General features: G+C 56.0%; 1 protein-coding gene across 9 annotated transcripts in view; it reads left to right on the forward strand.

Annotated features, from left to right (window-relative positions):
• SPNS3 (SPNS lysolipid transporter 3, sphingosine-1-phosphate (putative)) overlaps positions 1–15000 on the forward strand; it is a 57598-nt gene that overhangs the window by 13061 nt on the left and 29537 nt on the right. For 3 of the 9 annotated variants that reach the window (XM_045375595.2, XM_045375596.2, XM_045375601.2), the window contains exons 3-8: positions 191–327; positions 1199–1350; positions 2046–2112; positions 3298–3446; positions 4384–4536; positions 8823–9012. In XM_045375595.2, the coding sequence (XP_045231530.2) occupies positions 191–327; positions 1199–1350; positions 2046–2112; positions 3298–3446; positions 4384–4536; positions 8823–9012 (848 nt within the window). Of the gene's footprint in view, positions 1–188; positions 328–1198; positions 1351–2045; positions 2113–3297; positions 3447–4383; positions 4537–8822; positions 9013–15000 lie in introns of those variants that run through there. The other 6 variants (XM_045375598.2, XM_045375599.2, XM_074018285.1 and 3 more) reach the window with 6 other exon arrangements.

Below are 15000 nucleotides of genomic sequence, written 5' to 3' on the forward strand. Positions count from 1 at the left end.
GGGCTGGGGTTGTATGTTGGCCACGCACCGTGAGGTTCACCTTATCTTTTCTTCCTCCTACCCTGGGCCCTCTGCCAAGATGCCAGCTTGTGGCTTCTGAGTCAGGCTCCTTCCCTCCCTAGGCCTGCTGGGCCGTCTGCCCCGCCACGGTCGTGGGGGGATCCAGGCTGCCCCTGTGTGTTTCCTCCAGTCTTCATCGGCTGCCTGCTGCTGTCTGCACCCGTGTTTGGCTACCTGGGCGACCGATACAGCCGCAAGACCACCATGAGCTTCGGGATCTTGCTCTGGTCAGGAGCTGGTCTCTCTAGCTCCTTCATCTCCCCCCGGGTAGGTGTCCATGCCTCTGCCCAGTCCCCTGAGGCCCCTTCCCCACCTGCTTCCTCCCTGATCCAGCCCCATCAGAGCTGCGTGGGGACAATTCTGCTCCATTCCCGGCTGTGACTGGATCAGGGATTGCACTGAGGGCTGGGAGAGGAGGTGAGGGCCCAGTCTCCAGCCTGAGCTGCGCAGAGCAGAGCTGGCGGACTTTTTTTTTTTTTTTTTTTGAGACACAATTTCGCTCTTGTGCCCAGGCTGGAGTGCAATGGTGCGATCTCGGCTCGCTGCAAACTCTGACTCCCGAGTTCAAGCGATTCTCCTGTCTCAGCCTCCAGAGCAGCTGGGATACCAGGCGCGTGCCACCATGCCCAGCTAATTTTTGTATTTTTTAGTAGAGACAGGGTTTTGCCGTGTGGGCCAGGCTGGTCTCGAACTCCCGACCTCAGGTGATCCGCCCGCCTTGGCCTCCCAAAGTGCTGGGATTACTTGCATGAGCCACTGTGCCTGGCCGACCCAGTGGACTTTCTTAACAGGAGACCTCTTCTCTCCTACCTCTCACTGCCGCACCAGCTTCATTTCTGCCTGACTCTGCAGGGGGTGGAACTGGGGGTAACAGCTGCTGTCTTGGGGAACTGGCCTGGTTAGCAATGGTGGGACCCAGGAGAAGGGCTCCCCTGGGCAGGGGGGTAGGCGGTGGCTTCAGGGGACACATATGTGACTTTGGGAACCTGGAGTGGAGAGATGTCCATAGCCCCGATCCCCTCTCCCTACTCTGGGGTCCTGTGTCATGAGGTCCCCTTGGCTCTTCCAACAAACCCTCGGGTCCCTGGCCCTCTGGGTGATTTCTGGAACTCACGTGGTCTTGTGCCTGCTCGCCCAGTATTCTTGGCTCTTCTTCCTGTCCCGGGGCGTCGTGGGCACTGGCTCGGCCAGCTACGCCACCATCGCGCCCACCGTCCTGGGCGACCTCTTCGTGAGGGACGAGCGCACCCGCGTGCTGGCCGTCTTCTATATCTTTATCCCTGTTGGAAGGTTGGTATTACCCATGGGTCTACTTTCCCAGGTGGTAAACTGAGGCCCAAAGGAGTCAGAACAGGGGCTGGGCATCGGTAGGAGAGGTCAAACCAGGAGGGCTGCAGTTTGAGTCCCAATGCTACCCCTTCCTCACCACGAGTCTACCTCTCCGAGCCTCAGTTTCCTCATCTGTCAACGGGGGCAGTGACGCCAGCTGATGGGCTGGGGGAGGAATAGAGGTGATGAGGATGCGCCCTGCAGATTCGTACACTTGGCAGAGTGTGGCCCGCCCAGGGAGGGGCCAGCCCTGGGAGGCGAGGTGAGGAAGCGTGTTAGGGCCAGGCCCTGCACCCCACAGCAGGCTAGGCCAGAGCAGGATTTGCAGTCAGGACCCTGGCCTCTGACCCAGATTTCCTGAACTTGCCTGACTCAAGCAGGGCCCAGCCTTGGGCAGGAGGGTGGAGGGTATGGGTTTCCATAGGTGGGGAGAGTGGCGCTGGGGGTGGGCCAGGAGCCAGAGGTCACTGGTGACTTGACCAAGGGCAGTGGACATCTGGGCCTCACGTGGCTTACTTTCCTCAGTGAAACAGCTCTGAGCCTGCAGACAGCCAGCTCCCTGGGGCATGGGGGAGCACCCTGGGTCAGGCTGGCAGTGGGGTCTGCCTTCCGCCTCCCTCCCCTCACAGCCCATCGCCCTTGACCCTCTGTTGCAGTGGTCTGGGTTACGTGCTGGGGTCGGCTGTGACGACGCTGACTGGGAACTGGCGCTGGGCCCTCCGAGTGAGTCCAGCTTCCTTTTCTTCTCTCTGCTTTCCCTCTGGACCGGCAGGGACTTTCCAGCCTTGGGTGACCTTAGCCACTTGGCGTAGCACCCGGCGCCATTGTGGGGGTGGGGGGTGGTCAGGCATTGGCAGCTTTGGACATTTGGGGCCCCACAGGGAGCGTGGGTTGGGGAGGTGGTGGCCCTAGGCTCAAAAGCTGGCTGCTTAGTTTACCAGCTGTGTGATCTCAAGCGGGTCACCTTCTTCAGAGCCTCAGTTTGCCTGTCGGTAAGGTGGGGGTAGTAAATGCTACCTAAGGCATCTTGAGGATCCGTGAGACGAGAGATGGAAGTTCCAAGCTGCAGGGTCAGGGCATAGAGTAGGCCCTGGAGGACTGGCAGCTAGGCTCACTCAGCAGTTGGGCAGGATGCTGAGGAAGATGCCGGGCAGGCCCCGCTGGGCTGCGGCCTTGTGATTCCAACATGGGCTTGGAGCAGGACCATTCTGAAGAGGAAGGGACTCCATGGTGGAGGGCGCTGAGCTCAGTCCTGGGAGTGCAGCTTGGTGGGAGTGCAGGCTGCACGCAGACCTCTACGGAGCCAGCCCAGTGCCGGGGAGCTGGCGTGTGAAGCGCTGAAGCCAGATTTGGAATCTCGGGAGTGGGGTGGGCTTCAAGGAGGCAGGTCTGACCTGGCTTGAATAAACCTTCTCATGGCCTGAGCTGTTTGCAGGCTGCCCCAAGGTGGGTAGTGAGATCCCCGTCCTTGGGGTTTGAGCAGAGGGGCCGCTAGGAGAGGATGCCAGGGCAGGACTATGTGGCAGATGGAGGCCTGGGCCAGGGAAAGGTCAGCTCTAGGGGCAGCAGGTACTCGGGAGGCAGGGCCAGTGTAGTGAGGGTCCCTGTTCTCAACCATCTCAGGCCCATTGACCCCAAAGGAGTGGTGTCTGTACTGGAAAGATGGGACTTACACGAAGTCCCAAAGAGACTCCACTGCCTGGAGAGGCTGCAGTGGTGAGGGCTGAGAAACAGTGGTACATCCCGCTCTGTGGATACCAGCGCCCTGAAAAACAAGTCACCCCCACCATTCCCAGGGCTTGGACCCCAGAGGTCAGACACTGGCTGGTACTGTGACCAGTTGCCCCCGGGGTCTCTTGGGCTGTGATAATATGCGGCCCTGAGCTTCCTGGGCCCTCCTGTCCCCAGATCATGCCCTGCCTGGAGGCCGTGGCCTTGATCCTGCTTATCCTGCTGGTTCCAGACCCACCCCGGGGAGCTGCTGAGACGCAGAGGGAGGGGGCCGCGGGAGGCTCCAGGAGCAGCTGGTGTGAGGACGTCAGATACCTGGGCAAAAAGTGAGTGTCACTGCTACGCCCTGCAAGGCACGGAAAAACCTCTTTGTCTGCCCCAGCCTCACTGACCCCCTCTCTCCACCTCCAGGGAGCCCTCCCTTGTTGTCCCAATGTTCACAGCCATCCTCTTCCTCTGAGATCCCACTTACCAACTGAAGTGCCCCTCCCTCCCTTAGGACTCAGCCTCCACCACCTTGCCATGTGACAGAAATATGCACAGGGAGGGAGGGAGATGGCGTGAGCCCCAGCCTTGCCTCTGCCACTGCCCTGCCCGTAAGTGGCCCTGGCACTCAGAGCCTCACTGTCCTTATTTATTCAATGGACGGAATTCTCCAGCCTTGTCCCCTTCTCTGGGTTGCTTGGGGGATGCTGGGAGTTCATCACTCACCTCTCCAAGCCTCATGGCGTGCGTGATCCTCTGTGCCAGCCATGCTGGGGGAGGCAGGCAGGAGTCAACTGCTGGTCCCAGGCCTCACGATTCACTGCAAGGCAGGACGTGGACAGGACCCACTTCTGTCACTGAGCTGTGAAACGGGCCAGGAGGACTCAGAGGAAGATGGGGCAGGCAGGGACGGCTTCCTGGAGAATGTGATGCTGGATGGGGAACCCTCAGGATGGGGAGATTTGGTCCTGCAGAGAGGAGGGAGGGAGGAGGAGCCAAGGTGTGGGGGTGGGGGGGTCTCCAAAACATAGGGGAGGCTGGAGCTCAGGGTGCTCCAGGAAGGATCTGGAGGCTGGAGCTTGGGGTAACCTGAGTGTCTTCTTCGGAGCCTCAGTTTGCCTATCTGTAAAGAGGGGTTAGCAATTGCTACCTATGGAATCTTGAAGGTAATGAGACAAGATGGAAAAGTTCCCAGAGTGCCCAGGAGTAGGGAGGAGTGGACAGGCCCCTTCAGCCCCAGCCCTCTCCCGACTCCAGCTGGGGCACCTTGTCTTGCAGCTGGAGTTTTGTGTGGTCCACCCTCGGAGTGACCGCCATGGCCTTTGTGACTGGAGCCCTGGGGTTCTGGGCCCCCAAGTTTCTGCTTGAGGCGCGCGTGGTTCACGGGCTGCAGCCTCCCTGCTTCCAGGAGCCGTGCAGCAACCCTGACAGGTGAGGGTGTCCGGGGGCACTGGGCACCTTGCCCAGCTTGGGGGCTCTTGCTGAGGAAGTTCTGAGCTCCAAAATTCAGTGTCTTGAGGTGGGGCACGTGGTGCTGTGTGAAGACAGTGAGGCTCGGGACCCAGATGGCAGCAGGAGGCCTGGCTCGGGCTCTGGCTGAGCCTCTGCCACTCTGGGTGGCCATGGCCAGCCCCCTTGTCCTCTCTGGGCTGAATTCCCCATCTCTCCACTCTTGGGGCCGCTGTGGGCTCCAGAAGGCACTGGCGGGAGATGGGCGTGAGGCTTCTGTGGGGCTGTGGGATGAGAGGAGCCCCACCGTTCAGAGGGGCCTGTAGCATCTTCTGTGAGGGCATCCCATTTTACAGATGGCAAACTGGGACCCGGGAGGCCTCGTCGCTTCGCTAGTTTTGGGATTTCATGTGTGTGAGAAGGCTGCTGGGAGGGGAGGCACGGGCACTCTGCCCTTAGGGCACGCCCTCTCCCGCTTCCTGCCTGGCTGTCTGCTGCCCGGCTGGGCTCCACTTCTGTTCCTATCACCTTCTACCCTGTGCACCAAGAGCTCCAGTGACTGCTTGATGCTGAGTCAAGGACATCCTTCAGTTCTCCCTTCCTTCTCTCCTCCTCCTCCCCGAACCCTTAACCCCGGCTTCCCCACTGCCTCCAGCAGCTGCTCTTCCGCCTCCGTGCAGTCCCCTCCTCCGCTCTGACCCTGTCCTGGTGGGTCCTGGGGGCTCCTGGGGATGCTGTCCTCTTCCCTGGAGCCCCATCCTCCCCCAGGGTTTTGGCGACACTCGTCCTCTGCTGACTGCAACTGCGCCTACCTTCTCCTTCCCTCCTCCTCCTTCTCCTCCTTCCTTCGCTCTTCTCTTCTTTTCTCTCTTCTCTTCTCTTCTTCTTTTCTCTCTTCTCTCCACTCTTTTCTCTTCTCTCCTTCCTTCTCTCTTTCTTTCTCTCTCCCTCCCTCCCCCTCTCCTCTCCGTCCTCTCTCTGTCTCCTTTCACCTTCCCTTCCTCCCTTCCTTCTCTTCTTTCTTTTTTGAGTCAAGGTGTCACTCTGTCACCAGGCTGGAGTGCAATGGTACAAACAGTTTGCTGCGGCCTCGACTTCCCAGGCTTAAGCAATCCTCCCACCTCAGCCTCCCAAGTAGCTGGGACCACAGGCACACGCTACCATGCCTGGTAATTTTTTTTTTTTGAGACAGAGTTTCACTCTTGTTGCCCAGGCTGGAGTGCAATGGCACAATCTTGGCTGACTGTAATCTCTACCTCCTGGGTTCAAGTTGTTCTCCTGCCTCAGCCTTCCAAGTAGCTAAGATTACAGGCATGTGCCACCACAACCGGCTAATTTTTTTTGGTTTGTTTTTAGTAGAGATGGGGTTTCACCATGTTGGGCAGGCTGGTCTCAAACTCCCGACCTCAAATGATTGGTCCGCCTCAGCCTCCCAAAGTGCTGGGATTACAGGCGTGAGCCACCTTGCCCGGCCTGACTTACAGATCTTTAAGGGCTCTCTTGGCTGTGAGAGTCTGTGATGCTGGGAAGGCCCTGTGTGGATGGAGGGAACGTGAAGGGCTTCGTAGCTGGGCCATGTCCTCTGGCTGCACCTCCCGTTCAGGGGCTGGTGGGGGTGCTTTTTCAGGCAGCCTGTCTAGATAATCAATCCTAAGTCTCACGATTATCTCAAGAACCTGCCAAGGTCAGCTCAGACCAGGACTCAGAGGCAGCCAGCATACATCTGGGATTCGGGTCACTTGACTAGGCTGAGCCAGACCTTGCACAGCTCAGAAGGCTGGGAAGGTTTGGAAAGCTCTTCTTTCTTTTTTCTCCCTGCCCCTGCCCCTGCCCTTTCCCCCTTCCCCTTCCCCTTCCCCTCCCCCTCCCCTCCTCCCCTCCCCTCCCCCCCCTCCTCCTCCCTCTCCCCTCCCCCTCCTCCTCCTCCTCCTCTTCTTTTTCTTTTTCTTCTTCTTTCTTTTTTTTTTTGAGACAGTCTTGCTGTGTTGCTAGGCTGGAGTGCAGTGGCACGATCTCAGCTCACTGCAAGCTCCACCTCCCAGGTTCAAGCGATTCTCCTGCCTCAGCCTCCAGAGTAGCTGGGACTACAGGTGCCCGCCACCTCGCCCAGCCAATTTTTGTACTTTAGTAGAGAATTTAGAGAATTCTCAGTCATTTGGGCAAAGCGAGGGTGGGAGAAGAGAGGGGAAGCTACACCGGTCGGCAGGGACCAGTCCCGCAGAGCTGTCAGTGCTGGCCAGGAGCTTGCTCAGAGGACAACAGGGAGCTACCGAGAGGCTGGAAAGGTCCTGGTTAGACTGCTGTTCTCAAGAGTTCACGCCGGGCACAGTCTCAGCGTTCCCTTTGAGCTCCTTTATTTGTTTTGTTTTGTTTTGTTTTGTTGTTTTTGAGATGGAGTCTTCCTATCTTGCCCAGGCTGAAGTGCCGTGGTGCGATCTCAGCTCACTGCAACCTTCACCTCCCAGATTCACGTGATTCTCTTGCCTCAACCTCTCAAGTAGCTGGGATTACAGGTGCCCACCACCATTCCCAGCTATTATTATTATTTTTTTAGTAGAGATGCGGTTTTGCTGTGTTGGCCAGGTTGATCTTGAATTCCTGGAGACCTCAAGTGATCCACCCGCCTCGGCCTCCCAAAGTGCTGGGATTACAGGCTTGAGCCACCTCACCTGGCCCCTTTGAGCTCCCTTAAAAGGAGGCTGGAGGTTGCAAAATAGACCAGGAGGGTGAGGATGTATATTCAAATCCTAGTCTGTCATTTACCAGCTGGGTAATCTTGGCCTTGACCTTTCTCAGCCTCTCCTTGCTCATCTGTCCATCTGGGAATTGTAGGAGGAATCCGTGAGTTCACTTGCTCAACATATGTCTCTCGTGTGCCAGGCTCTATGCTCCCAGCATAGAGTCAAGAGAGGAAACCAAACCTGTTACTGTTCTCTAGGAATTCCCAGGCCAGCGAATGAACCTGATGACAGACACAGAAGGTGCTGTGGGAACTGATGGGAGTGAAGGGATCAGCCAGGGAACAAAGGAAGGGCATCCCCAAGTAGGCTGTGCTGGGTATTGAAGGATGAGTAGGAGTTTGATAGGTCAAAAACTAGTGAAGGGTGTTCCAGGCAGAGGAATGAAAGTGTGTGGTTGGGAGTCGGGAGGGGAGAGCAACTAGTCTGAGGGAAGAAAATAGAGCTAGGACCTGGAGTTGATGTGAGTCAGAGTCAGATCACGAAGAACAATGTACATCTTATGGAACTGGGGACAAATCTAGTGGGTGTCTGAGAGCTGGTGGAGAATTTTAGGCAGGAGGTGGGCAGGGACGTGGTCAGGTCTGTGTTTTTAATTTTATTTTTTGAGACAGATTCTTGCTCTGTTGCCCAAGCTGGAGTGCAGTGATATCATCATAACTCACTGTGGCCTCGAACTTCTGAGCTCAAGTGATCTTCCCACCTCAGCCTCTTGAGTAGCTGGGACTACAGGTGCACGCCACCAAGGCTGGATCATTTAAACATTTTTTGTAGAGATGAGATCTTTCTGATCTTGAACTCCTCCCACCACGGATCTCCTGCCACCACAGAATGCACTCTTGGGGAGCCTGTGTGGCGGTTATTTTGGAGGGACAGGTCTCCACAGGAAGGATATACAAGGGGAAGCGAAACGGAGTAGAAGTGGGTCTAAAAGTGGGTGGGAAAGGGACGGAGGTCAGGCAGGGACTGCCTGAGGGGGATTCAAAGACAGGAAGTGGAAGGATGGGATTCAAGGAAGGAGGGCACGTAGAGGGCCCAGACAAGGGCCGGGTATATCACTGGGGCTTAGTAAATACATGTTTGCTTGCCTCCATTCCTCTTAGTACTGGGAGTTGGAAAGAGAGAAGGTTGGGGCCAGAGTGGGACCCTGGAATTCAGATTTTGAGTGGGCAGTTTTGGGGGATGAGAGGGAAAGGGTCAATGGAGATGAGGCAGGCTGGGACCTGGGGTGCTGGGCGATCACCCACATGGCCAGTGGGATCCCCAGGATGAGATAGGGGATGAGGTAGGAAAGGGGCTGGGGGAGGGCAGTGGGACATTGGTCCCTGGTCAGGGTCCCCAGGTCCTGGGAGCATCAGTGATGAGGGTGGGTAAGGCCTAGGTCAGATCAGGGGCCCACAGCCATATTCCCTGTAGACACCAGATCGTGCCCTTGAGCCAAGGGGCTAAACCTGGGGCTGGGAGCAGGGTGAAAGGTCTCCATGCTGAGCTCACCCAGCTGACCAACCCCTCTGTGTTCTCTCCCATTAGCCTGATTTTTGGGTCATTGACCATCATGACCGGCGTCATTGGGGTCATCTTGGGGGCAGAAGCTGCGAGAAGGTACAAAAAAGTCATTCCAAGAGCTGAGCCCCTCATCTGCGCCTCCAGCCTGCTCGCCACGGCCCCCTGCCTCTACCTGGCTCTCGTCTTGGCCCCGACCACCCTGCTGGCCTCCTATGTAAGTGAGAGCCTCTATGGAGGTGGGGACAGGGTTGGGGGATGAGGAACTCCTGTTTCCACGGCTCACACTGTGCCCGGCCTTTACGTACATTATGTTGATCTCTCCTTCTGGGTAGAGCTTATCCCCGTTTTGCAGATCAGCAAAGAGAGGCTGGACACGGTGGCTCACGTCTGTAATCCTAGCGCTTTGGGAGGTCAAGGCCGGCCTGGCCAATATGGTGAAACCCCGTCTCTACTAAAAATATAAAAAAATTAGCTGGGCATGGTGTTGGGCACCTGTAATCCCAGCTGCTCGGGAGGCTGAAGCAGGAGAATCGCTTGAACCCGGGAGGCGGAGGTTGCGGTGAGCTGAGATTGTGCCACTGCACCCCAGCCTGGGCAACAGAGCATGACTCCATCTTGCGGGGGAAAAAAAGAGAGAAGCTTACCAGGAGTTCCACAGTGAGGAAGGGGCAGAACTGGGATTTGAGCCTGAGCTTTTCTGACTGTAAAAGGTGTCCTCTGAGCATTGGATTAATGTGTTAGTTTGAGAAAATAGGACTCATTTATTGCCAGGGCATATTGTGGGTCCAAGAAGAAATGGAGCAATTCTCCCCAGGTTACAGAGGAGCGAAGCAAGGCCCAGATTGGTTACGGCCAATGTGGATGCTGCTTTAAGGGCGATAATCCCGGTAATATCAAGCATTCCATATCCACATCCCATCACACCCTTTCATGGGCCTCACACTCTGGCCGTGCCAGCCACGTGGGCACACCGCCTTCCCAGACTTGGCACGCGTCCATTTCTTCCACCGAGAGCACCAGTTCGTCTTTTGTGCATCCCAAAATCCTCCTCCTGCAAGACTCAACTCAAAGTCAGCTTCCTCCAAAAACCTTCCCGGACCGCTCTATCCTCACGCCAGAATTCATGTTCCTGCTTGGGCTCAGTGCCTGTTTGGTTCCCATGAGGCACCGAGGTATATGGGGCCTGTCCAAAGACAGGGGGCCCAAAGGGCGGGGGACCAGAGCTGGAGGGTCCCTGTGTGCAGCTGTGTCCCTGGCTCCCCAAAGCCCCAGCACTGCCTGACCCCCAACATGGGAAAGGGCCACTGCTTCTGGGAAACTGACACCAGCCCAGCTGGAAGCAGAGGGGCTAGACCTCCCCTCCTTTCCCAGATCCATGGCCCTGGGCCCTGTGGCTGCAGACAGGGCCCATACGCGTGTGCCCCAGGTTTACTGAGCAGGCCCGACTTTGGAAAAGTAAACCAGCCACAACTTCATTGTCCTCACACTAGTTTGACCGCATCGCCCACCCATGGCCAGAGCCCATCGCTTCTCCCGTCACACGCACGAACTAAACAGTCTGGTCCCATTGAAATAAAAACTTTGGCCCTGCTTCCGAATAAAGTTTCTTTTTTCTTTTTTTTTTTGAGACTGAGTCTCGCTCTGTTGCCCAGGCTGGAGTGCAGTGGCGTAATCTCAGCTCACTGTAACCTCTGCTTCCTGGGTTCAAGTGATTCTCCTGCCTCAGCCTCCCAAGTAGCTGGGATTACAGGTGCGAGTCACCATGCCCAGCTATTTTTTAAACTTTTTATTTTATTTTATTTGTGTATTTATTTTGAGATGGAGTCTTGCTCTGTTGCCCGGGCTGGAGTGCAGTGGCGCCATCTCAGCTCACTGCAACCTCCACCTCCCAGGTTCAAGCTATTCTCCTGCCTCAGCCTCCTGAGTATCTGGGATTACAGGTGCGCGCCACCATACCCAGCTAATTTTTGTATTTTTAGTACAGATGGGGTTTCACCGTGTTGGCCAGGATGGTCTTCAACTCCCAACCTCGTCATCCACCCGCTTCAGGTTCCCAAAGTGCTGGGATTACAGGTGTGAGCCACTGTGCCTGGCCCCAAATAAAGTTTCTATCCAGGACCAGAAAATTGCCTTCGGAAGAGGTGGGGCTATAGTTGGGTTTTGTTCTTCTTGCTCCATCTTCCACCCCACATCCCTGACATCCCCCCTCCCCTCGCAATTCTGTCCCCTCCAGAGATGAGCGGGCAAGGGAGGATGACTGAGAACAGGCTGAGTACTGTCTGTATCCGGAGTTGTTTTCGCCCTCTGTCAGTGCCCCCCATGTGGCAGATGCCCAAAGGCGGGGTGTGGGGGGCCTTTGTGGGCATTTTGGGGTCTCTGGCCCTGGTTTTTACTTTGCCCAATTCCCTGATGCAAGGGTTGCCTTTCCAGCCAGGCTGTCTTGCCTGGGTGGGCAATCCTGCAAGGGACCCCCTCTCATGAGCACCGTGTCTCCCTCCGCGGTGTCCATCTGACCCCTGGAGGAGGTCAGGAAGGGAGGCCTCCGTCACTGCCGCCCTCTCCCCTCCCACGACACTGCAGACTACTTCATCTGGCATCCCCACCCGCTGACTTCCCTCAGGGGAGTCAGGCCCCAGGGTCCATTCTCCCCGAATGCCAGATGATATGCATCTGGGTGTCCTGAGGACGTCTTCTGTGCACGTCCCTCAGGCTGTCCTGGTATAGGAGGCTTCGCGTTTAGCCAGCGTCCAGCCAGGGAGAAAGGGCCAGCTTCCTTCTTGGCAAGCACTATCCTCTGTTGTGTTGAGTGTCATCTGAAGCCCTCACTCAGCTGAAGAGTGGAACTCTTGGCCGGGCGCGGTGGCTCAAGCCTGTAATCCCAGCACTTTGGGAGGCCGAGGCAGGTGGATCACGAGGTCAGGAGATCAAGACCATCCTGGCTAACATGGTGAAACCCCGTCTCTATTAAAAATACAAAAAATTAACCGGGCGCGGTGGCGGGCACCTGTAGTCCCAGCTACTCGGGATGCTGAGGCAGGAGAATGGCGTGAACCCAGGAGGCGGAGCTTGCAGTGAGCTGAGATCGTGCCACTGCACTCCAGCCTGGGCGACAGAGCAAGACTCCGTCTCAAAAAAAAAAAAGTGTCACTCTTTATTCATTATTTATTAATTCTTTTAGAGATGGGGGCTCTCACTATGTTGCTCAGACTGGTCTTGAACTCGTGGGCTCGAGCAATCCTCTTGCCTCAGCCTCCTGAATAGCTGGGACTACAGGCGTGCACCACCACACCCGGCTAATTTTTAGTAGAGATGAGGTTTCGCCATGTTGCCCAGTCTGGTCTCGAACTCCTGTCCTTGAGTGATCTGCCCATCTCACCCTCCCAAAGTGCTGGGATTACAGGCGTGAGCCACCGCACCTGGTCAAGAGCGGAACTCTTTCAATAAATCCTCCCCCGAGCATGACTTCTATGCAAGCGGGCGGGGGCCACGTAGGATAGCCCCGTTCTCTCTCGCCACGTCCTGAAGGTGTGCTGGCACCTCTCTTGAAGTGTGGGCGCTGCTCATCCCTTGTTCTCAGCCTCGGGTCTCTGCGGAAATTCCTGAAGACTAGAAAGTCTTGTCATTCTCTTCTGCACATGCTCTTATTTAGTCCTCTCAACGGACACTTTTGTGAGGAAGGTTTTTTCTTTTCATATTTTATTTTATTTTTTGAGACAGAGTCTCTCTCTGTTGCCCAGGCTGGAGTATGGTGGCACGCTCTCGACTCGCTGCAACCTCCACCTCTCAGGTTCAAGCAATTCTCCTGCCTCAGCCTTCCCAGCAGCTGGGATTATAGGCACCTGCCACTAATTTTTTTTTTTTTTTTTCCCAAGACAGGGTCTCTCTCTGTCACCCAGGTTGGAGTGCAGTGGCACAATCTCAGCTCACTGCAGGCTCCACCTCCCGGGTTCAAGCAATTCTCCTGTCTCAGCCGTCTGAGTAGCTGGGATTACAGGCCTACGTCACAACGCCTGGGTAATTTTTGTATTTTTACTAGAGATGGTGTTTTGCCATTTTGACCAGGCTAGTCTCGAACTCCTGACCTCAAGTGATCTGCCTACCTCGGCCTCCCAAGGTGCTGGGGTTACAGGCATGATCCACCACACCCAGCCACACTTATGCCACTTGACACGTTGGAAAACTGAAGCCCACAGATAGAATCAGGTAAATAGTGGGACAGACAAAACTCTAACACATGGCTGGGTGCAGTGGCTGACGTCTGGAATCCCAGTATTTTGGGAGGTCAAAGTGAGAGGATCACTTGAGCTCAGGAGTTAGAGACCAGCCTGGACAACGTAGCAAAACCCTGTCTCTACAGAAAATTAAAAAATTAGTTGGGCATGGAGGCACATGCTACTGGGGAGGCTGAGGCTGGAGGATTGCTTGAGCTTGAGAGATAGAGGCTGCAGCGAGCTCTGATCATGCCACTGCACTCCAACCTGGGTGACAGAGCAGGACCCTGTCTCAAAACAAACAATCACACAACCTCCAACTTGGCTGTGACGCCTCCAAAGTCTGTGTCCTTCATAGTGCACTGAACCAGAAGCAGAGCTGGGCACACCCCAGGCACTAGTAAATACCTTAATGCTTATTGACTGAGGGAGGGGACCATCACTTCTGGCTGGTGGGAGCTGATGGGGGCTGGTGGGGCCTGACCGCGCAGGGAGGCTGAAGCCCAGGCAGATGGAGGCCCCATCAAAACTGTCCCTGTACCAGCCAGCTGGAGCTGGGGGCCCCCTGCCAGCCCTGCTTCTGCCACTGTCTTGGTTGGTTCTGGGAGGTGGCTCCTTGGCTGTGTTTCGGGGACACAGCTGCCCCCCTCCACCCCCTGCACCCTGCAGCCTGGCGCATCTCCAGAGCTGGTTGGCTCATCTAGAAATGACATTGTGTCTTGGCCGCCAAAGCCAGCTGGAGAAACTCTTCTTCAGGCCTGCTCTGGGGATTGGGACTGAGGGGCAGAAAGGCAGGCAGGGCTAGAGTGCATCCATCCTCTGGCGCTGGGAAGCTGCTGGGTCTGGCATGGTACCCACCGACGCTGAGCCTCTGTGGCCAGAACTCTAACCTTCCAGAGGTGCTGCCATCCCGCCCCCACCCCATGGCTCTGTCTGTGCCTCCGTAGAATGCTCGGACGTTCTGACCTCAGATTCAGGCTCCAGTTCCTCCTCCCCAGCAACTGTCAGTTGCGAAGGCCTTGACCTCTCCCAGGCCTGTCCTCTCCTCTCTGTCCTCTCTGCCCTTCCCTGGCTCATGCCTTGCTGTCTTTCTCCAGAACTGTTCTAGAAGACACCTTCCTGGTCTCCTTGTCTTCCTGCTCATCCACCACAATCTGTTCTGTTCTTCACACACTGCCAGAGTGAGCTAGCTAGCTTGCTTGTTTTTTCTCTCTTTCTTTTTTCTTTTCTTTCCTTTCCTTTCCTTTTGTTTTCTTTTCTTTCCCTTCCCTCCCTTCCTTCCTTCCTTCCTCTCTCTTTTCTTTCTTCCTTCCTTTCTTTCTTTCTTTTCTTTCTTTCTTTCTCTCTCTCTCTTTCTTTCTTTCTTTCTTTCTTTCTTTCTTTCTTTCTCTCCCTCCCTCCCTCCCTCCCTTCCTCCCTCCCTCCCTTCCTTTCTTCCTTTCCTTCCTTCCTTCCTTCCTTCTTTCTTTCTTTCTTTTCTCTTTCTTTTTTTCTTCCCTCCCTCCCTCCCTCCCTCCCTCCCTCCCTCTCTCCCTCTCTCCCTTCCTTCCTTCCTTCCTGTGTTGCCCAGGCTAGTTTTGAACTCCTGGCCTCAAGCGATCCTGCCCATGCTGCCTCCCGAGTAGCTGGAATTACAGGCATGCGTCACTGTGCCTGGCTTACAGAGTGAGCTTGCTGACACCACCACCCTTCCCTGCTCAAAAGCCTTGCATGGCTCCCTGGTGTCTCTGGAACTAGGCCCAGCCCCTTATCCCAACATTTAAAGCCCCTCCTGAACTTCCCTGATAACCTTGGGAGCCTTATTCCTCCACTGCAGTCCTGCCACACAGGCCCCCTCTTGGTTCCCTAGTCATGCTTCCCCTCTCCCTCTTTCCCCATCCTCACTCCCTTCTCCAAGTGTCCAAAGCATTCTAGGCCTTCAAGGGCCAGCTTACCACTGTCTCTCTATGAATTCCTCCCTGGTTGCTGGGCCTGACCCTCTCTCCCTCCTC

The sequence above is a fragment of the Macaca fascicularis genome, chromosome 16 (genome assembly GCF_037993035.2).
Source record: "Macaca fascicularis isolate 582-1 chromosome 16, T2T-MFA8v1.1".
NCBI lineage: Eukaryota > Metazoa > Chordata > Mammalia > Primates > Cercopithecidae > Macaca > Macaca fascicularis.